The sequence below is a fragment of the Ursus maritimus genome, unplaced genomic scaffold (genome assembly GCF_017311325.1).
Source record: "Ursus maritimus isolate PB19 unplaced genomic scaffold, ASM1731132v1 scaffold_19, whole genome shotgun sequence".
In the NCBI taxonomy this organism is placed as follows: Eukaryota; Metazoa; Chordata; class Mammalia; order Carnivora; family Ursidae; genus Ursus; species Ursus maritimus.
The window spans coordinates 26925955-26951572 of record NW_024424341.1 but is presented as its reverse complement, the minus strand read 5'-3'; the positions used below and the strand labels follow the sequence as shown (position 1 = coordinate 26951572).

The window sequence follows — 25618 nt, the reverse complement described above, 5'->3', positions numbered from 1 at the left end:
CCTATTTACCTCAAATTTCTAGTATCAGACTGGAAGAAAGAAAACTATCTTTATTCATAAATGATAGGATCTTGTATATAGAAAATCCTAAGTGAGCCACAAAAAAGGTAATTATAACCAACAAATGAGTTCAGCAAAGTTGCAGGATACAAAAGGTTTTTACTATATTTAAGATTTATTTATTTAGGGGGCACCTGGGTGGCTTAGTCAGTTAAGTGTCTGCCTTCATTTCAGGTCATGATCCCAGGGTCCTGGGATGGAGCCCCAAATTAGGCTCCTGCTTGGTGGAGGTTCTCCCTCTGCCTCCTCTCCCCTGTTCGTGCTCTATCTCTCTGTTTCAAATAAATAAATAAAATCTTTAAAAAAAAAAGATTTATTTATTTATATTTTAGTGAGAGACAGAGCTCATGAGAATGCGAGCAGGGGGAAGGGCAGAGGGAGAGAAATCCTCAAGCAGACTCCCTGCTGAGCACAGAGCCCAATGCAGGGCTTGATCCCAGGACCCTGAGATCATGATCTGAGCAGAAATCAAGAGTCAGATGCTTAACCAACTGAGCCACCAAGGCACCCCATATACAAAATGTTTTTTAAATCAATTTTATTTCTATGCATAGGGAATAAACAATTCAAAATAAACCTATAGCATCTAAGATAGCATCAAAAAGAATAAAATGAAAATAGTACAGTGAAAACTACAAAACGTAGTTGAAAGAAATTATACACCGAAATAAATGGACAACATCCAGGGTTCATGGGCTAGAAGATTTAATACTGTTAAGATGACAAAACTCCCCAAACTGATTTACAGCAATGTTATCCCTATCAAAATTCCAGCTACCTTCATGGCAGAAACTGACAAAGTGATCCTAAAATTCATATAGAAGTACAGTAGACTCAGAATAGACAAAACAATCTTGAAAAAGAACAAAATTGGAGGACCCACATTCCCCAATTTCAAAACTTAAGTATGGGGCTGACATATAAAGTACAGTACTTGGGGCATCTGGCTGGCTCAGTTGGCACAGCATCTGATTCTTGATACTGGGGTCATGAGTTTGAGCCCCACACTGGGTGTAGAGATTACTTTAAAAAAAAAAAAAAATACAGCACTGACATGAGAATAGACATAGAGCAATGGAATAGAATTAACAGATAAACCCCTATATTTACGGACAACTGATTTTTGAGCAGGGTGCCAAAATAATTCAGTGGGGAAAGAAGGCTTGTCAACAAATGGTGCTGAACAATTGGATAGCCACAGGCAAAAGAATAAAGTCAGATCCCTAAGCTCACACTATATATAAAAATAAATTCAAAATGGAGTACAGACCTAATGTAAGAACTAAAACTATAAAACTCATAGAAGAAAACAATGGAATAAATCTTGTGGTCTTAAGTTAGGCAAAGGTTTCTTACGTATCAACACAAAAAGTAAAAGTGACATGGGGTGCCTGGGTGGCTCAGTCGATAAAGCGTCTGCCTTTGGCTCAGGTCATGATCCCAGGGTCCTGGGATTGAGCCCCTAGTTGGGTTCCCTGCTCAGTGGGGAGTCTGCTTCTCTCTCTGCCCACATCCCCACTCTCTGCTTGTGTTCTCTCTCTCACACTCTCACTCTCTCAAATAAATAAAATCTTTAAAAAATAAATAAAAGTGACAAAAAAGAATATAGAAAAATGGACTTCATCAAAAATAACAAAACTGCTGTGCTTCAACAGACACCATCAAGAAAGTAAAACAACTCACAAAATAGAGAATATTTGCAAATCACATACATAATAAGAGACTTGTATTCAGAATAAAGAACATTACAACTCAGCAAAAAAGACAACACAAAAACTGGGCAAAGAATGTGAACAGATATTACTTCAGAGAAGATATATAAAAGGCCAACAAGTACATGAAAAGATGCTTAATTCATTAGTTACTAGAAAGATGCAAATAAAAAACCACAAATGAGACATCAGTTCACACCCACTAGGACGACTATAATCGAAAAAGACAAACACTAATAAGCGTTGGTAAAGATGCAAACAAACACTGCTGGTGTGATTATAAAATGGGGCAGCCACTTTGGAAAACAGTCTAGTAGCTCCTCAAAAGTTTAAACACAGACCCACCGTATGACCCAGCAATTCCACTCCTACATCTATATCCAAAAGAACTGAAAAACACATGTCCCCACAAAAACTTACACACAAATGTTTGTTCATAGTAGCATTATTCGTAATAGCCAAAAAGTAGAAACAACAAAATGCCTGTCAACTGATGAATGCATCAACAAAATGGGGCATTATCTATACAATGGAACATTGTTTGGCCATAAAAAGAAATGAAGTACTGATACCTACTACAACATGGATGAGCCCTGAAAACATTATGCTAAGTACAAGAAGCCAGCCACAAAAAAACGAGTATATATGATTCCACTTGTTCAGAATAGGCAAATCCATAAAAACTGAAAGCAGATTTGTGATTGCCAGGTGCTGTGGGAGTAGGGAATGGAGAATGATGTTAATGGATATGGGGTCTTGTTTTATGGTGATGAAAACATTCTAAAATTAGACTGTGGTAATGGCGGCATAACTCTCCGAATATACTAAAAAACACTGAATTGTACACTTTTAAAGAGTGAATGTTACAGGATGTGAACTATATCTCAATAAAACTGCTATTTTTTAAAAATCTCATTTTTCTCCCCAAACATGCCAATGGCTTCTATATTCCCCACCATGGTTAACAGCATCACCTTCTACAAAGTTGGCTAAATTATGTAAAAATGGGACTTCATAATAGTTACCATGTTTTCAAACTGCCTAACAGTCTTTTTAAAAGTTTACACGAAATAGATGGTATATCAGTTGATACATAATTCTCTGAGTCTCCTTTCTTGGTCTTATTTCTTTATAGTTTATTACAGAGAAAACTCTTAAATCTATCTATCACCACACTCAGAAGGGAACATTCAATTGTGTTTTGGATAAGTTATTTATATATCAAATAACATGCTGTTTTATTAATTTTGGAGTGTTTGCTACACATCCAGTCTCTGGCCTTCTGAAAGTGACACATACACACACACAAAAAATGAGGGGTGCCTGGGTGGCTCAGTTGGTTAAGTGTCCAACTCTTGATCTCAGCTCAAGTGTTGATCTCAGGGTCATGAGTTCAAGCCCCACACTGGGCTCCATGCTGGGCACAGAGACTACTTAAAAAACAAAAACCAAAAAAACAAGAATAAGAAAGTTCTAATAAGTATTCAGAATGTGTAACAGTTCTAATTAAAAAATAGTTTTACAATCTCAAAAGCCAAGGCTCTAAGTGGAAAATTAGGGATAATTTTAGTTTCCTTATATTTATACATCCAAATGTTCTAGAAAAAAATGGAATGTTTTCATAATTTTAAAAAGTTGCTAAAAAAACAATCAAGGTCAACCCTGTAGCAATGAGTTCCTCTACTGCCCAGAACACAATCTCTAAATACCATTTTTCATTAAGATGAACCAGAAGTCCTTAGAAAAAGAGTCTATTCCTGTCAGTCAGACAATGAAAAGATGAGCTTAGAACATCTTGTTGTGCCAGAACTTAATGGGAAATCCAGAATGCAATCGAAAACTCCTGGGGTCATGTTGGAAGGACAGAAGCCAACGTAAAGAGCTCCCACGAGCTGAGATTGGACAAACAGCAATAAAAAGAGTAACGGCTGATAAAAAGAGTAACGGCTGTAATGAGTTAAAGCAAATATATACAAGCCCATAAGCTTACAATGATAGACAAAAAGAATCATAAAGACTGTGAATATAAATTGAAAGACAAAACAATAGAGCTTCTAGAAAATAATGAAGGTAAATTTAGCCTGTTCGATTGGACTATATTAAAATGAAGTAACCAAAAGACCCCATTAAGGTTCTGATTCTAAGTAAGATGGAGAAAGCGCACTCCACCATGTCTCTTCCACTAAATGCACCTATAAGACCTGGACAGAATGCATGGAGCAGCTATACAAGGACCCCAAAAAGTAAACAGGAGCAGGCAGATTAGGGAAGAAGAACACAATCTGAAATACCACCAAAGTAGTGGCAAGCTTCTCACTGCTTCCTCTTCTGACATCTCTTAGCCCGGGACTCAAGAAAACCCAAGATCCAGAGGTAGGCGCTGGTGTGGACAGAAAGCTCTAGAAGCCCTCAAGTTCTGTCTTGAGAAATAGAAAAGGGGTCTCCTAACACTCAGAGAGAGTGGGAGAAATTCCTCATTCATCCCCCTCTTTTCTTCATTTTCTTAAGTTCCAGCCCCCAGGAGTGGGGACACAGGCACCTAAAACTCTGAGGGGTGTTACTTCCTTCTCTGATTGGAAGATCTGCAATCCAGAGAGAGCGGGGTGAAAACCTGTTGAATTTTTGGTCTTCCCCTCCCACTGGGAGAGCTGCAGTGTGGATGCCCTCGCAGGAAGTGCCAGACAAGGCAGGTTAAGTAAAGCCCCAGGAAATCACAAAGAGGAAGGAGCTCTGGAAAATGACACCCCTAAAGTTGTCTATGAACTCCTGGGCTCACCCTTGAGGTATACAAATGTGGATGTGACCCCAAGCAGCAGGCCAAAAACTCTGAAAATTGAACTAGGGGACAGAGCCAAAGCGAGAGAAGAAACAGCACAATGCTGAAAATGATTTGAAGAAACGGGAAAACTCCTCAAGTGAAGGATATAAACTTAAGGATTCAAGAAGTTCAGCGAACCCCAAGCAGGATAAACCCAACGAAATTCTAGCCCAGATACTTTGAATATGTATTCAAAGTACTGAAAATTAAAGACAAAGTCTTGAGAGACGCCAGAAAAAATGGAAGCACTATTTATACCAGAAAAACAATTCAAACAACAGCATGAAGGGTGTGCCGAAGCTCTCTGTACTACCCTTCCAACTGCTCTGAAAATCTAAAGTTAGTTCCAAATAAAAGGTTAAACCAGTAAATACTGGCTGATACGTAAGGAAGTGAAAATGAAATATTTACTTACATTTAAAGAACAAAACAGGAAACCTCACAACAAATTTCAAACTTGCAACAGGCTCTCATACAACACAAAAAACTTCTATTTGAAGTATTTCACTAGAAAATGTGGCAAAGCAGTGGTGGCTAAAGTAATTCCACCATCTGGTTTCATGATCCCAAACAAATCTTCTTACCTCTTCAGGCCTTAGTTTCCTGAGTTTAAGACCACGGAGTTGGGTTAGATATTCTCATTTTATGGATTCCTCACACTCCTCTAAACTCTCTCTCCAACAACTAAATGGTGGAGTATCTTAGAAGTTAAAAGGATGAGATTTAGAAGCAGATTTATCTGCTTCCTGGCTCTGCTATTTGACTGGGGCACATTACAGCCTCTCGGGGATAATAACATCTACCTGAGACAAGGTAGACAGAGTGCTCCGCACTTGAGAAAGCGCTCAGCATACGGTAAGGGTATAAAACAAAAGCTAGTTATTATAGTGAAAATTCTGCCTGCCTTAAGCCTCCTCTCCCTACATACAAGAATTCTTTTCAAGGTATCGTAACAACTTCCACAGCTTTAACATCCCCATGTACCCTACTTCCAGATCTGTATGTCCTAAGCTCTAGTTCCATGCTTCCAACTACCTGTCAGACATCTCACCACCACTTAAAATGAAACATTCCCAAAACCAAGTCATCACCGTCCCCACGAACCAGCTCCTTCTCACAACTCAAGTCCGGACATTCTCCTGAAGTAACCCTGGCTTAAAACCTCAGTGTCAGCTTCAACTCTTTGGGTCTCTTCCTCAACTCCCCTTTTCAATCAGCCATCAACTCTTACAGATTATCCCTTCAAAAAGTCCCTCACATGAACAATTCCCTCACATTCTCCACTCCAGACCCCTATTAATTCACATCTGAATTATTATCCACACTGGTGCCAGATTCACCTTCTTGGGCTCCCTTGCATCTTCTCACTTCCTGCGATCATCTGCCAAATGAAGACTAAACTGATGCTGCACTCAACGCCCAGAACACTCTGGACTCAAATTATCTGTGATTCACAGGACATACACTGAAGTGTCTAGTAGCCCATCCCATGTCCTCCTTTTCCAGAATAATGAAATTCTGTCAATTTTTAGAGAACCAACTCAAATACTACTTCTTCACAAAGGCATCTCTGATTCCAGAGATCTCCCTGATTTTTCAGAGAAGAGTGATAAGGTACTTCCCTACCAGCTATCAAAATATATCATACAAGCATATTAATTTAAAAAAATTTGGTATTAGCACGAGACAAATCGGTCAATTTAACAGGACAGAGGCCAAAAACAAAACGCTGCCTGTATAAGAACTTAAGAATAATAAAGATGGTATTGCAAATCAGTAGGACAAAAGGCTATCTACCTATAGAGAAAAAGTAAAGTTAGATCTCTATCTTTATTTTTTTTAATTTTAAAATTTTACTTATTTATTGGACAGAGCGAGACAGCGAGAGAGGAAACACAAGCAAGGGGAGTGTGGGAGGGAGAAGCAGGCTTCCCGCCTAGCAGGGAGCCCAATGCAGGCAGGGCTCGATCCCAGGACCCTGGAATCATGACCTGAGCCGAAGGCAGACGCTTACCAGCTGAGCCACCCAGGAGCCCAAGTTAGATCCCAATCTTATGTATATTTTAAAAATATAGAAGTACTGAAAACACAGAATATCTTTATGACCTAGGATAAGGAATATAAATGCATTAAAGGAAAAGACTCACCAAATCTGACTAAATAAAACTTCTGCACAATAAAAAACAATAAACAAAATTTAAGGACAAGTTACAGGATGAGAAAAAATTTTGTTACAAATACAATATACAAAGGATGTATACTTAGAATATATACAGAAGTCCTTTAGATCAATATGAAAAAAAGACAAAAATTTGCTCAGAAATATCAATGGGCTTTTCAAAGAAGAAGAAATCTAAAGATCCAATGAAAATATGAAGCAATACTCAACCAGCATTCAGGGAAACAAAAATTAAAACAAGGAGACCATCATTTTATCTATCGGATTAGTAAAAATTTCAAATGCTAATAATATTAAAAGGTGAAATTGTGAGCAAAGGGGTACTTTGATATACTGATGGGATATACATTTGTTCTGCAGTAGTATTACTATTTTAAATGCAAATATTCTACAACCCATTAATTTCATATTTAGAGATATACTCCAAGGAAACACAGGGGCACAAAGAGGCAATTTTACTATAATGCTGTTTGCAATAGTCAAAAGTGGAAATACTGTAAATGGCTATCACTAGTGAAATGGCTACATAAATTATAATACACACATGATATTCAATACTATAGAACTTAGAAGAATGCATACAGAAGACAGCTAAGGAAAAGATCTCCAAAATATATGGTTGAGTGAAAAATATTGAAGACCATAGCAAATAATGGCATTTATGCAAACAAAATACATTTCTACAAATACGTATTAGATATGAATATAAGTTAGAAAATTCTGAACAAGTATACACCAAGTTGATAACAGGGGTTCTCCAGTAAGCAGTGAATGGACCCAGGAAGTGATTTTAAGAAACTGATATACTATAGATAATGAGACTGTATCCACGTCTTACTTGTGTAATTAAAACTAAATTTTTTACAAAGGAAAAACATATGGACACAATGATTACAAATGTGAAACATGCATATAAAATATGACTAAGAAATGAACAATCGTAAATGTAATTGTATAAAGGTGGTAAAACGGTTTTGTTATTTTTTCTTTTAAGATTTGAGAGAGAAAGAGAGCGTGTGCAAGTAGGAGGAGGCAGAGGGAGAGAATCCCAAGCAGACTCACTGCTGAGCATGGAGCCTGACTTGGGGTTTGATCTCAGGACCCACGAGCCCATGACCTGAGCCGAAACCAAGAGTCAGATACTTAACCAACCGAGCAACCCAGGCACCCCAGAATGTTTTCTAATGTATTACTCCTATAGTTTAACAATAAAGTTTATAATATGCAAATTAACATGAGATATTATTTTTTTGAAAATTGGGACAAAGATTAACTTTTTTTGTTTTTTAAGATTTTATTTATTTATTTGACACGCAGAGAGAGCACAAACACAGGTGCAGCAGGCAGCCGGAGAGGGAGAGGCCGGCTCCCTGCTGAGCAGAGAGCCTGACGTGAGGCTCTATCCCAGGGCCCCGGGATCATGACCTGAGCCAAAGGCAGACGCTTAACCAACTGAGGCATCCAGGCACCCTGGGACAAAGATTGACTTTAACAATAATACCTGATGTTGGCAAAGGAAGAAGGAAATGAGCATTCTCAAATGCTACTGATGAAATTATACATCGGTATCACCTGTGCAATTTAGGAATATTTTGTCAAAATTAAAAATATATATATATATGTATTGACTCAAAAATCATACTTGTAGGAATCATGTCCTTGTCCCTCCACCCTAGAGATCAGCCACTTTCCTGACTTTTATAATAATAATTTCCTTGCTTTCTTTATATTTTTGCCACTTGTACGTATGCATCCTAGGTCAGTTATAGCAGGTGAAACTACTGCAACAAAAAGACCATAATGGCTCAAATACGACAGAAATTTAATTCTCTGTTAGGGTAGACATTGCGGGTTTCCAGAGGTCAACACTATCAAGAAACTCAGGCTGATGGTAGCTCTGCCATTTTCAACACATGGCTTCCAATACTGCTCTGATGACTGCCAATCCTAGCCCACAGAAGACAAGATGACGCACTGAGAAGCATGAATGGAGGGTTTTAGGAACCAGGCACAGAGGGACACCCGGGTGGCTCAGTCAGTTAAGTGTCTGCCTTCGGCTCAGGTCATGATCCCAGGGTCCTGGGACTGAGTCCCACATCGGGCTCCCTGCTCAGCGGGGAGTCTGCTTCTCCCTCTGCCTGCTCCTGCTCTGTCTGTCTGACAAATAAATTAATAAAATCTTTAAAAAATAAATAAATAAAAGGAACAGAAGCAGCACGACAATTCCATTCCATACCAGTGAGGAAAACTGTGTCATACGCGTGCCAACCTAACTGCAAAAAAGGTTGGGAAACGACATGTGGCTGGGCAGTCATGTGCCAACTATAACTCTATCATTATGGGAGGAAAGAAGAGATTTTGATGGATGGATAGTAATACTGCCACACATCTCTAAACAATATGGCTGAATTTTGCCTGTTTTTGAACTTTAAATGAATGGAAATATACTATGTGATTCTTTTGTATCTGACTTTGTTTGTGCTTAAGCTCTTTGGAAAAAACTGTCTTAAACAATGTGTGCACAAAATATGATAGAGGGGCACCTGGGTGGCTCAGTCAGTTGAGCATTCGGCTCTTGATTTCAGTTCAGGTCATGATCTCAGGGGTCCTGGGACAGAGCCCTGCATTGTGCTCCATGCCCAGTGGGGAGTTTGCTTGAGGACTCTCTGTCGCCCTCCGCCCTTTCCCTGGCTCATGCTTTCTTTCTCTCAAATAAATAAATAAATCTTAAAATATATATACATGGTACAGAAAGAAATGCTCAGGCTGGGACTTACGCTACCTGATCATAGAGCCCCAGAACCACAACTTCACTAGTAAATCACACCTTCGAAACTCCTTTTCCTCATACACAAATAAAAAAATTCATTAATGTGCTCTCTTAATCTCTGTGATTAATAATGCTATCTACTCATCTTTAGTCAATTATGTTATTTCCATAGCTTTTATCATGAATTTGCACTGAGACAGTCATTCCACTAACTTACCTTTTCCCCAGAACTCCCTTTCCAGCAACACTGGTAATGAATATTTGCATAATGGCTGCTTGGCGTACGGGGTACCTTTTAGATCCAGCAAGCAAAGCAACATTAACTGATTTGAACTTAGGCCCTTATGACCCTGGCCTCATTAACACTATATTCTAATTAAGCTAACTCACCAAACACTCTACATATAAAATATTTAAAGCTAATTACTAAGCTATTTGCTTCTAAGAGACTATTTCACAGATATTTCTCCTTCTGATAACAGTGGTTGTCTCTGGATTCAGGAACTGAGGGCATGGAGGAGCAAGGTGAAAGGGAAGCATACTTTCTGTGATGGTTTTAAGATATGTCCACAAATTCTTCGATAGTTCTCTCTCCAAAAGGTGGGCCTAATTTCCTTCTCTAGAGGGTAGGCTGTATATGGTGGTTCACTTCTACTAAACAGAAAGTGGTGAAAATATCACTGACTTATGAGCCTAGGTCATAAAAAACACTGAGTCCTCTGTGTGTGTGTGTGTGTGTGTGTGCGCGCGCGCGCCTGTGTCTGTCTGATCACTGACAGGAGCTAGCTGCCACGTAATGAAGACACTCAGGCAGCCTTAAAAAGAGGGCTACAAAGTGAAGAACTGAGAACCCCTGTCAAAAGCTGGTGAGGAACTGAGACCCACCAACAGCCATTTGAGTGAGCCATGCTAGAAATGATTCTTTCAGCCCCAGTCAAGCCTTTGGATGACTACACCTTCAACCAACAGTGATACGATCTCATGCAACCCAAACCAGAACCATCCAACAAAATTACTCCTAGATTTCCAGCCACACAAACCATATAATAAATTTTTATTACCAATTTAAGTCACAAAGTTTTTTTTTAAAGTTTATTTATGTTTTTTAGTAATCTCTACGCCCAACGTGAACTGCGTGTTCTACCAACTGAGACAGCCAGCCGTCCCATAAGTTACTAAGTTGTTCTTTAATATTTTATTTATTTATTTTAGAGACAGAAAGAGTGCATGAGTGGGGGGGCGGGGCAGAGGGAGAGGAAAAGAATCTCAAGCAGACTCCATACTCAGCACGTAACCCAATGCAGAGTTCAATCTCACCACCCTGAGATCATGACCTGAGCCAAAACCAAGAGTCTGATGCTTAACCAACTGCCCACCAAGCACTCCCATAAGTTACTAAATTTTGAGGTAATTCATTACATAGACAACAGATAATTAATACACTTATTGATATATGTGCATATACATATATATTTTTTACTTTTGTTTTTGGTGCCATATATACACATTGTCTAGTTTCAAAAATAATTAGCTTTTGGGGCACCTGGGTGGCTCAGTTTTTAAGCGTCTGCCTTCGGCTCAGGGTGTAATCCCAGAGTCCTGGGATCAAGCCCCACATCAGGCTCCTCCGCTGGGAGCCTGCTTCTTCCTCTCCCACTCCCCCTGCCTGTGTTCCCTCTCTCGCTGGCTGTCTGTCAAATAAATAAATAAAATCTTAAAAAATAATAATAATAATTAGCTTTAAAAACCTCTTTCCCAAACACAATTTTCTCACTCAAATTATACTAGCTTCTCTAAATTAATAGAGCACACTTTTGGAAATGTTCTCTGTTAAAGACCCCCTCCCCTCAAAAACAGAGTAAGAACTACAAACTGGTACTCTTTTAGACTCTACTAGAAATATCTTCTTAAGGGTATGTGAAGATCCTGGGCATGCTATCATGTTTATCAGGTGTCGCAGAAGATTAATGCAATCAGGGCCGATAGCTGTGCAATATACAACTGAGTGCAAATGCAATCTCAATGGTTCAAAAGGACCTCGCTGGCATTTTAAGGCTCAACTTTCACCTCAGAATAAAACATATAATGAAGAACCCATTTCAACCACAAGCACAAAAGAGCATGTACTGCTCTTTTTTTAACCCAAATTTTATAGGTTTAAGTGGGCTGTGCTCCTCAAATTAATCTTAAAGGATGTTCCTATTTAATTTTTTTTTAAGCAGGGGTGGTGGGCAGAGGGAAAGGGAGAGAGAGGATCCTAAGCAGGCTCCATGCCTAGCGCAGAGCTCAACATGGGGCTTCAATCTCATAACCCTGAGATCATGGCCTGAGCTGAAATCAAGAGTCCGACCTAGGTGCCCCATGAATTTTCCTATTTAATTTCAATCTAGCAACTATTTTCCTTCCATGAACTAGCAATGAAGAGAAATTAATGGAAATAAAACAAAACCAATTTTTAAGGAACAAAATGTCACAAAATAGTGTTATGATGAAAAATTAAACATAAAATCTTTTGTGAAGTGCATTAAATAAAGCTGGCTTGTGACATAATGTCACAAGAGTTGTATCAAGAAGTATACAGAGGGATGCCTGGCTGGCTCAGTCAGCAGCGCAGGTAGTGAGTTCAAGCCCAACACTGGGTGTAGGGATTACTTAAAACTAAACAACAATAACGAAAAACAACAACAAAAAAAGAAGTATACAGAAATTTAATCACTAGTTTGAGGACTGAGAGCAGGGAATTTCAGTAAATGACTTTGCCTGCATACACTAATCATTTAGTTATTAGTTCAACTGTTCAATAACTGGGTCATATTTACTCAAAATTGTTAGGTGAATGTCACTGTCACCTACTAGCTGTATGACCTTGAACAAGTTGTTTAAATTCTCTGTCTCAGTCTTCTCATCTGTTAAATAAGATAATAGTTCCTATGGCATAAGGTGGTTGTAATAAACTGGTTAATTCACACGCATAAAAGCACAGAATAAACAATCAGTAGTACTCAATAGTAGCAGTATTAGTAGACTATGCATACTTGGAAAGCAATATTCAGAAAGTATTTAGTTGTAATAAGTCTAATTTTATTATTGAAGTGATCAGGGAAAAACAGTTGATGAGGGGGAAAATACACCAAAAGACAAGAGAAAGTAAAAAAAATCCTAGATTTCAAGCCCACTAAATTTAACAATATATAGATTTGACAAATGTACTCATCAAATGTCAAGTCATATATGATAATGACCAGCTAGCTCTCAGCATTCTTGAGCTATCCAGAACTCCATGGTTTTTACAAGGAACCTAAAAGTAAAACTGATACTGAAAAGCATGATTTGATCAAGATTCTGACAGAGGGACAAAATGATTCTAGTAAGTCAGCAAAAACACTAAAACAAGAAGAACAAAAATAAAGAAGGGAACGTATTTTGGCTAATCATTCTAAGACTTACCTTAACAATGCCCCACCTTCTTGTTTTGTTGTTTTTTTAACCACATTAGTTAACTGGCTTAAAAACACCTTTCACTAAAATACTTTTAAAAAGCTGAAGACAGAGAGACACACAAATGATCAACTTAACGGTAGTTAAACACATTCACAAAGCCACTGATAACTCTTACCACCGTAAAATCGAAGCATGCAGCCGAGGTCAGGATCTGCTGCCTCCTCCTGTATACGCACAGGGTCATCAAATCCCAGCCTGGATAAGTAATCATAAACAATCTGAAGAGGTCGTTCAGTAGGTTCCAGTCTCCTGCTTACACAATTCAAAAGAGAAGTATTTAGTAAGAAATAGAAATGCTTCATTTAATTTTTAAAATCTTTTAATATGTTCTAGCTTTTTACTTCTGTGTTGAGATTTTCTTTACTATCATGATACAACTCATCTAAATAGGAAGTGCTCAGAGGTTTTGGTCTCAGGACCCCTCTTTAGTCTTTGAGGACCCCCAAAGAGCTTTTGTTTACATGCAGTATATCTATTGATATTTACTGAATGAGAAGTTCAAATTAATAATTTCCAAGTAATGGGGACGTCTGGGTGGCTCAGTCGTTAAGCGTCTGCCTTCGGCTCAGATCATGATCCCAGGGTCCTAGGATCCAGCCCCGTATGGGCTCCATGCTCAGCAAGGAGTCTGCTTCTCCCTCCCTCTCCTTGTGCCCCCCCCTCCCGCTCATGCTCTCTCTCATGCTCCCTCTCTCTCTCTCAAATAAATAAAATCTAAAAAAAAGAAAAGAATTTCCAAATATTTATTCATTTTTTAAAAACAATAAACCCATTATATAATAATGTAAATAATAGTTTTTGAAAAATATATTTTCCAAAATCACATGAATTTAGTGAGGAGAATGGCAATTTTAATGGAGGATGGCTAGATTCTCACATCAGCTTCAACATTCAATCTGCTGTGATAACATGGTATGTAGCCTCTAGAAAACCCCATTGTAACTCACAAGAGACTGAAAGTGGAAAAGAAAATTAGTATCTTATTATTATCATGAAATAGTTGTGACCTCATGTACTTCTTCAAAGATTCTCAGGGACCCCCACACAGTGCTTTGAGAACCTCTGGCCCAAACTTTGAGGCAGTGAAATTATGAGCTATAAAAGATTACACTTGGCCATTAGTGATGTCATAGAAGCTGTCCACCTAATCAGAAATGCAGTTTTTGAACTGCCTACTATGTCTCAGGTACTATGTATTTCCACTGGCTTCAGAGATGATTCTTGCATAAAAATTAGGAGGGAATAACTCCCCAGAAATCATTCTACCATGCAGTCGCAAATGAAAGCTAAATTAAAGTCAGAATGTCTAGGAATTATCTGTGGCCTCTAGTGACACTGTACATTTTAAATCATATAGACCTAAAACACTTACAATATTTAAATACTGAAAATATTTAAAAAGCAAAAATCTTCCATGCCTATTTTGACAGAAGGGGCTACATCAGTAATAACACAGGACAGCCCTTTTACAATTGTTTTATCAGAAAGCAAACAGTTATAAATACAGTCACTAAGAGCACAGGCTCTTATTCAACATGTCTTAAATTCCTCATCAGTATAATGGGAATAACAATAGTACCTAACTCACAGAGTTGTTATTAAATTTATTTACTTACAAGATATTATACAGTAAGTAAAGTGTTTAGCAAAACATCTCATATGTAGTAGTATTCAGTAACATACTGGCGACTTATTCAAAAAAATTCTTAGGATGGGAGTCAAATTTTAATTAGGATAAAAATAGAATATCTCCCCCATCTGAAACAACAACCAAGAAACAAGTATAGGAAAGCATGTGTGTGCTCAAAAGGTCTTGAAGAGGGGCGCCTGGGTGGCTCAGTCGGTTAAGCATCTACCTTTGGCTCAAATCGTGATCTCAAGGTCATAGGAGTCAGGCTCCCTGCTCCACGGGGTGTCTGCTTCTTCCTCTCCCTCTGCTCCTCCCCTCACTCGTGCTCATGCTATCTTTCTCCCTCTCTCTCATAAATAAATAAAATCTTTTAAAGGACCATTCATCTTTATGTCTTAAAAGGATTCTGTTTAGAAAACTTAAGGAGCACCTGGCTGTGGTAGACTGTGACTCTTGATCTCAGGGTCATGAGTTCAAGTGCCACACTGGGTGTAGAGATTACTTAAAAAAAAAATCTTAAAAAAAAAAAGGGGGGGGGGGGCCTGGGTGGCTCAGTTGGTTAAGCGTCTGCCTTCAGCTCAGGTCATGATCCCAGAGTCCTGGGATTGAGCCCCGCATCAGGTTCCCTGCTCAGCAGGGAATCTGCTTCTCCCTCTCCCTCTGCCACTCCCCCTCCTTGTATTGTTTCAAATGAATAAATAAAATTTTTAAAAATAAATAAAAATTGGGGCGCCTGGGTGGCGCAGTCGTTAAGCGTTTGCCTTTGGCTCAGGGCATGATCCCAATGTTCTGGGATCGAGCCCCACATCAGGCTTCTCCGCTGGGAGCCTGCTTCTTCCTCTCCCACTCCCCCTGCTTGTGTTCCCTCTCTCGCTGGCTGTCTCTCTCTGTCAAATAAATAAATAAAATCTTTGAAAAAAAATAAAAATAAATAAAAATAAAAATAAACCTTAAGAATTGTATTAATTAGAAAGAACATTATACACCTCCCATCACTGCAAAAAGATACGAAGAACATCTGTGGTTTATGGTGAAAGGAGAAAATACAGTTGGCAGTAAGATTTAAGTAAAAATAATATGAAATAGGGGCGCCTGGGTGGCTCAGTCGTTAAGGGTCTGCCTTCGACTCAGGACGTGATCCCAGGGTCCTGGGATCTAGTCCCGCATCGGGCTCCCTGCTGGAAGCCTGCTTCTTCCTCTCCCACTCCCCCTGCTAATGTTCCCTCTCTCGCTGGCTGTATCTCTCTCTGTCAAATAAATAAATAAAATCTTTAAAAAAATAATAATAATATGAAATAGTAATACTACAAAGCTGAATGTAAACAGCTACCAAAATTGTAGAGGCTGCTCTTAGGCAACAGGCCTGAGTAATGGAAACTCGAGCAAGGCAAAAGGGCCCACAGCAACTACCAAGTTGACAATAACAGTCTCATTAGGCCACGGCCCCTAACTGAAGAATAGGTCACTTACAACCAGTCACAGTTCTTAAGACTCCCAAAAAAGGTAAAATTCCATACATCCCATATTCCCTCATTCCAACCTATAACTATAACGTCTCACCACCTCCTTGTGGCAGACGATCTCTCCTTTGCTGTCCTGCCCACTACTCCCTTGCAGCGTACTCAATAAACTTCTACCTCTTTTGCTCTGCTCCGGGTGAATTCTTTCGCGGGATGCACTACCAGCCCCCATCCAATCAGAACCCACCACAAAAAATGATAATTTAGGAATGTAAATCACACTGATGACCACAAAAACGCAAAAATAAAACAACCACTTGGCCTCTGCTGACTGCTCAGTGCAGACCTTTATCCATAAACTCAGAACTACTACATGAGGAATGACCAAAGAACTAAAACCCTACAAAGACAAATACCGAATTTAAAAGAAACAGAAAATAAACTTTCCAGAATAAAAACCTCATCAGTTACAACTAATCTCTAGTCAAATAAAATAAAAATTCGCAAAGGATTATAGCGATATTAGGCACTTTGCCAGTCAGTGGTAGAATTTTTCTAAGGAGGATGTATTTTAAGAGGGACTTCTAATAAACTGTATTGGAGGGGTCAATTAGCCATGTAATCTGAACACTGAAGGATTAACTTGAAGACAAGGGCATAAAGAGCTATCTCTATCTTCCAGTGTCAAGAAGGATTAAACTTACTTTGGAACACTCCAAAGAATGCGACTAGGAACAATGAAAAGTTGCACAAGTAAACCTGGATCAAAAATGAGGAAGAACTTTAATAATTAGTGATGCCCAGTAATGAAACAGACTGCCTCTCAAAATAGCTCATGGAAAGCTAGAGAGCCATCTGTCACAGAAATTTTAGATAAGAGTCTCCTCAGAGAATCAGGTTGAGGGGAGTTTGGGTGGTTCAGTCAGTTATACGTGGGACTCTTTTTTTTTTTTTTTAAAGATTTTATTTATTTATTTGACACAGAGAGAGACAGCCAGCGAGAGAGGGAACGCAAGCAGGGGGAGTGGGAGAGGAAGAAGCAGGCTCCCAGCGGAGGAGCCCGATGTGGGGCTCGATCCCAGAATGCCAGGATCACGCCCTGAGCCGAAGGCAGACGCTTAACCGCTGTGCCACCCAGGCGCCCCCTGTGCCACCCAGGCGCCCCATACGTGGGACTCTTGATCTCAGCAGGAGTCTTGATCTCAGGGTCATGAGTTCAGGCTCCGCATTGGGCTCCACACTGTGTGTGGAGACTACTTAAAAAAATTAAAAAATAAAAATAAAAGAATCAGGTTGGGCCAGATGATCTTTAGGGTCTTTTAGAACTCAAGGGTCTATGAGGTATCCAAGACACCTTCCTAATATAATGTAAATTCTACCTGAATCCTGCTATTATTTTTGGATACAGAGTTCAATGTACTTAAATATCATAATTCCATATAATGATCACACAGCCAGGACCAAGAAATAATACTTCCAGGCTAAATCTCACGAGCTCAATTTTTCAATTTCTGTCTAGAAAACCAAAAGAAATGGAAACATCCTAATTCTGACATATTTTACATGATCAAATTTCCTTCCTAAAGAGGCTCTGTATATTTTGAAACCCTCTTTATACATTTCCACCTAAGGAAAGTATTTTTCCTGGTAGGAGGAAAAAAAAAAAAATCAGGAGAATCTCAGCATCTGCTCTTATTAATTTAGCATAAATGAGTAAATAAGAAATATTTCACAAACTGCAAAAACAAGTAAAATGAGGGACTAATTCCATTTACTCATTAAGCTCACCTGCTTAAGAGAGTAGAGAGTATGGGGGGAGGGAAATGGTGTAATGTGCTTACAGATCAATCTTGTGTTTCAAAGTCCCCAAACTTTAACAGGCTGGTACTTACTTATTTGTTACATCTCTCACAAATCAAATGAAAAGTATATACTGCAAAAGGAGGTGTAAGAGAGAGTAACGTTGACAGTGAAAGGTTCCGTTCAGCATTTGAAATACTTCTGCTACTGCTTTAAGGAAAAACAAAAGACTGTGATAGTTCTAGTTTACATCTAAGGCTTCTAGGAGCTAGTATGGTCCTTGTAAATCTTGTAAATATATGTGGTTATTTCTCTCCAAACCAGCCAACCATTCATTACCTTAATCCTATCAACAGCCACTTAGAGCTCTTAGCCAGGAGTAGCAATCAACAGTTACTCTAAATGGTGCCCACAGGTAAGACACAAGTAAGAGAAAAAAGACATGTCATTCCATGTATCATTTCACAAGAATTGTAGTTAACAGTGGGAGGCAAAAGTACACATTATTAAAATATAATACAAATAAAACATTGTTATCAAAGACCCTAACAAAGCACAGCAGCATTCTCTACAGCAAATTCAGATTAAAACTCAATCTCTTGGGGCACATGGGTGGCTCAGTTGGTTAAGCATCTGCCTTCAGCTCTGGTCATGATCCCAGGGTCTTGGGACTGAGCCTTGAGACGGGCTCCCTGCTTGGCAGGGAGCCTGCTTCTCCCTCTCCCACTCCCCCTGCTTGTGCTCTCTCTCATTCTGTCAAATAAATAAATAAAATCTTAAAAAAAAGAAAAAGAAAAAGAAACAATTCAATCTCTGGCTACCTAACAAAGGTAAAATCTGCAAATGTTAAGATCAACAATACAGATAATACGAAAAACAATAATAAGGATACTTCAATGAATGTCTACTCCATGTCAGACACTATGCTGAAAAGTGCTTAACATTTTATAAAGCTATGCCTATTTCGCAAATAAGGAAAATGAGATTCAGAGTCGCACAATTAGCACATAGCGACATCAAGATTTGTTGGTTTCATTACAAATCCTAGTTTGTTTTAGGTAAACCACACTATTTTATATAGTTAAAATAATTTATACAGAAGAGAGCTCAAAACACTTCACATGTTAACTTACACCAAAGAACCTAAAAAGTTATGTTTTAAAATTATTGTATTCCAGCTAATATACCATCATTTGAGATACACTATTTTGTGTGCATCATTGTATAATACAGAATCTTACACTAGTCTTCATCCCTGATTCTTGAGGGGATATTCTAAAGCCTTGGAATTTCCTGAATAATATGAGTGTCTTAGTCATTCATGAGCCCCCGGCATCACCCCTAACAGATGAGATGACTCAAGATGGGGGCTGGTCACCATAAAGACCAACCAAGAAGAAAAGGTCGGGGTTTGGAGCCAGCCTGACTAAAAGGAAGGAAGACAGGGCTGGAGACTGAAGGCCAAGCATGTGGTCAATGAATCAATCAAGCCTACCCAATGAAATGTTAATAAAAACTGTACTGAAGTTCCATGGAACTTCCTGGTGAGTGAACAAGAGGAGATGTGCTGAGAGGATGACAAGGGAGAGGGCATGGAAGTTCTACGTTCATGATCCTCCCAGACCTCACCCTATGTGTCTCTTCATTTGGCTAGTTATGATTTGTACCCTTTACTATCCTTTACTAAAACTGTAAACATAAATACAATACTTTCTTGAGTCTAAATCATTCTAGTGTATTATTAAACCTAAAAGGGTCATGGGAACTCCCAAATTTATATCCAGTTGGTCAGAAGTGTGGCTACAATCTGAAGAGCAGTCTGGTTGGGGACCATAGCCTTTAACTTGTGAAGTGTGTGAAAAGTCTGGGTGGTTACTATGAGAACTGTACTGCAGTAAACCAAATGGTATTGCAATAACCATTAAGAAAGAAAAAAACACTGCCAATTACACCATGACCCATCAACAACTATAGAATACAAGCTGATTTCAGCAGTATTAAGATGTAAAAACAAAAAAAATTAACAAAAACTAATTAATGTATAACAGATACTTTTTAAGTTGTAAAATAGCATAGAAAAAATGAAGCAAAAAAACAAAATTAATCTCCTTTTCCTTCATCAGCGGTAATCAGTTCAGTATGTATCCTGAAACAGGATTATTCCCTCTACTTTTACAACACCAACATATGGTAAACAAGATTTCAGTGACCGGCACAAGGTCACCCAGCAAGTCAATGACAGAAAAGTAATTAGAATGCAGGATCCCAAACCCCAAGGGTATTTTCTGTTATAAACATCTTACTGTCTCCTAGCTTATCTTAAAAGATAGTCTATCAAACACAGAAATCTTACTCATTTTGATGACTAAGAATAAAAGTAAATATACGACCATGAGCCAAGGGGCACTCCACTTTGTCATATATGATCTTGTTACAACTTTTCAGGCAGAAGGCAATGATTACACTAAACTTCACTAGTGAGTCAGTTATCACTTAAACAGTTCAATAAAAAAGACAAAACAAATATCATGTAAGAGCAATGGACTGGGACAGTAGCGCATCAGGCAGCAGCGGGAACATGCTATCCACCCGCCCTCTCCAGGCCTCTGTTTCACATGAAACAGAGGGAAATGGTCTCAGTTATTCCCACTGCAAAGTTACTGACCTTAATTCTTTGTTGTACAAGTCCATCCCACACATGGAGGACATTAAGTCTTTCTGGCCCTTGCCCCCTAAATGCTGGTGATTCTCCCTAGTAGTTGTGACAACCAGCAAACCCTGCCCCACACATTTCTAAATGGAAAGGGCAGGGGGTGGGGGTGGGTCGTTAAGTTGGGTAGACTTTGTTTCCCAAGTAAAGGATCTCTTTCAGGTTCTTTCAAGTGCTACAATTCTATAAATTAGTAACCCTTCAGTTTTACTGAAGTGACAAATCCGTGACTAAAAAAGGGTATGGAAAGAAGGAAGTCATGAATGATTTAGAAAAAACACGCAGGGGGCGCCTGGGTGGCTCAGTCGTTAAGCGTCTGCCTTAGGCTCAAGGACGATCCCGGAGTCCTGGGATCCTGCCCCACATCGGGCTCCTCCCCTGGGAGCCTGCTTCTTCCTCTCCCACTCCCCCTGCTTGTGTTCCCTCTAGCTCTGGCTGTCTCTCTCTCTGTCATATAAATAAATAATATCTTTAAAAAAAAAAAGAAAGAAAGAAAAGAAAAAACGCAGTAATTTTTGTCCCAGTAATCCCATTTCTAGCACGGAGGCTCGGGAGATCAACAATATAAAGATTCATGAGCTAAGGTTTAGTCATCACAACACCACTTCTAAGAATTGAATGATTTGAAACAACCCAAACAGGTAACACTCACGGAGGACTTACTGGGTGCCAGACATGAGAGTAAGCACTTTACTTCCCTGCCACTCAAAGTGAAGCACATCACTTAGGAGCTTCATACAGAATCTCAGGCCCCATCCCAGACCTTCTGAATGAGAATCTGTATCTTAACAAGCTCCCAGGTGAACATTAGAGTTTAAGAAGCCCTACTTTACAAGTATTAATTCATTGATCTTCATAAGGTGTAATTAATTTTCATCACAACAGCTCTATAATGTAAATACAATCATCCTCCATTTTACACATTAATAAACTAAGGCAAAGAGCATCATACAACTTGCATAGTGACTGTCAGAGCCAGGATCTGAATCCATAGTCTCGTTCCAGAATCCAAGCTCTAAATCATCATTGCCTAATATTTCTCAATTTTTAAACAAGTTAGAGTATTCCCATAAAATGGAATTTCCTGTAGTGATTAAAACTGATGTCTAAGGAATTTTTAATGACACAAGAAATTAACTGCAGCATGTGGTAAATAAAACTGAATATACGGTATGAGCCCCAATATGTAATTTTTGAAAATTACGTACACATTCACTTTGAAAAAGATCTGGAAAAGAAAATGTAAGTATGGGGAGTCAATATATGGGATCTGGTGTCACCAACACCGGAGTTCAAATTCCAGCTCTACCGCTCATTAGCTCAGTAATGTAGAGGCAGCTTTGACAAGCTTGAGCACTGGAAGCCTGAGTAAGGAAAAGGGGCCCACAGGGACCACCAAGCTGAATGCAAACAGGCAATGCATACAAACTCATTAAGTGACCCACCTTGAAATAACCATAGGCCCTAAATGAACAATTACAACCAGGCACAGTTCCTAAGATCACCAAAAAAGGGAAAATTCCATTTGTCCCCATACTCATCCCGCCCTATACCTGTGGCCCCTCACCACCGCTTTGGGGCAGACAGTCTCTCCTTTGCTATTCCGCCCACTGCTTCCTTGTGGTGTATCCAATAAACTTTCATCTCTTTTATTCTGCCTGGGGTGAATTCTTTCACTACCGGCATTGCCAGCCTCTACCCGATCAGAGAGCCCCACATTTGGTGGCCCCCTTATCCGATCGGGACACCCCACACATGATCTTAGGTGAGAGGCTGAACCTTTTTAAGCCTCATTTTCTTGATTGATGAAATGAAAATAGTATTTACCTCACAAGATGGTTGTGAGGATTAAAAAGGTAATCTACAAAAAGCACAAGCATTGAAGATTATTATGTCTCTTTATACTTTTTCATTAGCCAAAATTTTTACAATGACTATATGTCGCACTTTGGTAAATAGCAACAACAACAAAAAAATAGTGCCTGAGATTGTCAACTATCTCACAGGCTATTACAAAGAAAGTACCTATTCCTCTGATTAGATAACGCAAGACTGAACTCAAGCAGTAACAGATGAGTAAGAGATCTAAAAAAGATCTTTAAGTATGATTAAATAGCGAAACTGAGTAAGGGACGCAGTACCGGTTCCTCTCCAGGAGGGCCTTTCCTCGAACAAAGTCCACCATTTACTTTCAACGATTTAGACATTCCGACTGCCTGGCAGTACCTGCCTGACCTTGAACAGGTTACTGGACCTCTTGCAAAGCCTCACTTTTCCTCATCTGAAAGAAAGGATGCCACCACCCTTGGACTTACTGTGAGGATTTAACGAGAGTACGTACGTAAAGAACTAAGCACAGCGGACTGGCAAAACACAGCACTTGAAGGCAGCTCAAATCGATCCTCATCACCAGCAGCATCATTCTTTGACCGAGTGACACCTCTTGAGCTGCCCCACCAGCAATGAAAACATACTCATTCCTTCCAAATGGCAGTTCAATAGTGTTTTCATTATTTTCTAATCAATTAGATCTATGAACAGCTATTTCATTACAAAATTATCAAGGCCACTCTCTATTTTAAGTAAGATTCACTAAATTATTTCACATTTGGATTCTTAACTACACAACTAGTAGTAGCGAGCCAATTCAGGTGGGAGTTTATCCACATTTCTAGTACCTCTGTATACAAATACATTGGTATACAACTGGGTAAGTCTTAGGTTTAAATACACGAACTCCATCAATCATTACCAGCTATAATGTAGGTCAAGGCTTTCCACCTGATAAAATTAGATCGGAATCAGTGTTAAGATTTAGAAAAGCCTAAGGATCACTCAGTCTGATCCTTTCGTTTTGCAAATGGATTTAGGAAATGTAGTTAACTAGTGAACAAGGAAAACATTAAAATGCTAATCTACTCTTTCAGGAATTAGTCCAAATCCTAAAAGGAACACATAGTAAACCTCAGTTTAGACTTTTAAAAATGACATCAATTTTTAGCTCAGCTAAAGGTGTTACTATTATTACCACATTTTGAGGTGTAAGTGGGAGCTTCCCTTCTCACTTTGAAGAGTACTGAATCTATAGCTCTGAATTGTTTCAAGATATTTATTACAGGAAGAAAGAAAGGTCAGTCACCTTAAACTCTTATTTGACATTTAATTCAAAGAACTAAGAGTCATTTTCTTTTTAATTGAAGCAGAGAGTTCATAAGCACAGTAAAAGATACTATGAGAATTCTCTCCTTCACATTTACATAAAAGATTTTAAAGAAACACAAATGGCATGTGAACCTATGAAAATATGTTCTACTTCACTAAGATAAACGAAAATTAAAATGACAAAAATAACAAAATTCCTATCAGATTTGCAAAATTAGATCTAAGTCATTATGCTTGAAAAAAGATTTGTCCTGGGAATGCTAACTTTATAATTCCCTAATTTAAAACCGTTCACAAATCATTTCTACTCGCAAGCAAGTATGTGCTCATGCATGGGTATGTGTCTATATTTACATATAAAATTTAATGCTAACATGTTCTGGAGAAACTAAGGGGGAAATAGGCATACTTTTATATTATTTGTTGAAGTTTAACTTCTATGAAGAGAAATCTGACAATATGTATTAAAATTATAAATGCACATATCCTCTGACCAGCAAGTCCACTTCTAGGAGTTTATCCCACAGATTACTTCCACATAGGAGAAATATCACAGGTAAAAGAATATTCACTGCAACACCGCTTGTATAAGTAAAAACTGGTAACAATCTGAATGTCCCTTAATAGGAGATCAGCTAAAATGATGGAAGACTCATAAAACAGAATATTATGCAGCCATTAAATAAATGAAAATTATATAAATATTAATATGGAAAGATTTCTAAGAGATTTCAAGTCAATAATGTGTTGCATATAGCACCATTAATTTTAAAATTTACACACAAATAGAAACATACTTATGCATAAGCATATATACTTCTCATTCTTTCTATACATTTCAATTCCATTCTATTTACTTGTATTCTTTTTTTAAATAACTTTTTTTTTTAAAGTAGGCTCCACACCTAGCATGGGGGCCTTGAACTCATGACCCTGAGATCAAGACCTGAGCTAAAACCAAGAGTAAGACGCTTAACCAACTGAGCCACCCAGGCACCCCTATTTTTTTTTTAATAACTTTAAAATATTTATTTTAAATTTAGATATCTGACCTGTGGTGTATCCAAATGAAGTAACTATCAAATTTTCCTTCACTGGTAGCTTTTAAATTCAAGAATCATAATTTCGTCATTCCAAAGACAAATCTTATTTCAAGCCTAGTGATCCCATAATCAGTATCAGTTCTAAGCACAATTAAAATCCTAAAGCCCACTTCCAAGCAGAAACTCAGATGACTTACACTGTGACAGAGTCAGAGGAGTAGAAATCGGACCTTACCTGACCAGGTCCCCATGAAGCTGTAAATACAGACTTTCCCTTCCCTCTCCAGCACATATTTCTGACACTGGTGTCTCCACAGTGCACAGGACAAGATGTAAGTCAGAGGAGGCGGAGGCAGAGGCGGTTGTGGCGGCAGTGGTCGTGTCTGCTCCATACAGGTAAACACAACCTCTCCTGACATCTTCTCTCAGCCAGTCTCTTTCTCGAGAACCAAACCTACTTCGCCTATTCAAACAATTCCTGCTCCCATTGCGTTTCATATTTCTCTAAAGAATATCAAGAGAAAGAAATCATTAGCTAGAATGTCTGGCTGAGTTAGACATGTTCAGTCCTCACCCCACCTTTCCACTCTCTATTCACCAACAACACCTCCAGTCTTGGGGCCTTCACACCTGCCATGCCTATTAGTAAGCTGGAAAACAGTTTTCTTTCCTGCCAGCTGTTCGTGGCTCTGTCCATCACTTTGACCCTCTCTTACATATATGTACATATTTATAAACTAAATACAATTGTTTTCCATGATTTAGAACTTTAA

At 38.7% G+C, this 25618-nt stretch overlaps 1 protein-coding gene across 1 annotated transcript in view; it reads right to left on the bottom strand.

The window, feature by feature from the left end:
- The window catches only part of PHLPP2 (PH domain and leucine rich repeat protein phosphatase 2), a 66227-nt gene extending 40878 nt beyond the window's left edge, over nt 1-25349 (bottom strand). The window contains exons 1-2 of the mRNA XM_008702381.2: nt 25081-25349; nt 13156-13289 (exon numbers count right to left, since the gene is read on the bottom strand). Coding sequence (XP_008700603.1) covers nt 13156-13289; nt 25081-25343 — 397 coding nt within the window. The 5' untranslated portion in view covers nt 25344-25349. The remainder of the gene's footprint in view (nt 1-13155; nt 13290-25080) is intronic.
- Between the last annotated feature and the right edge of the window lie 269 nt (nt 25350-25618).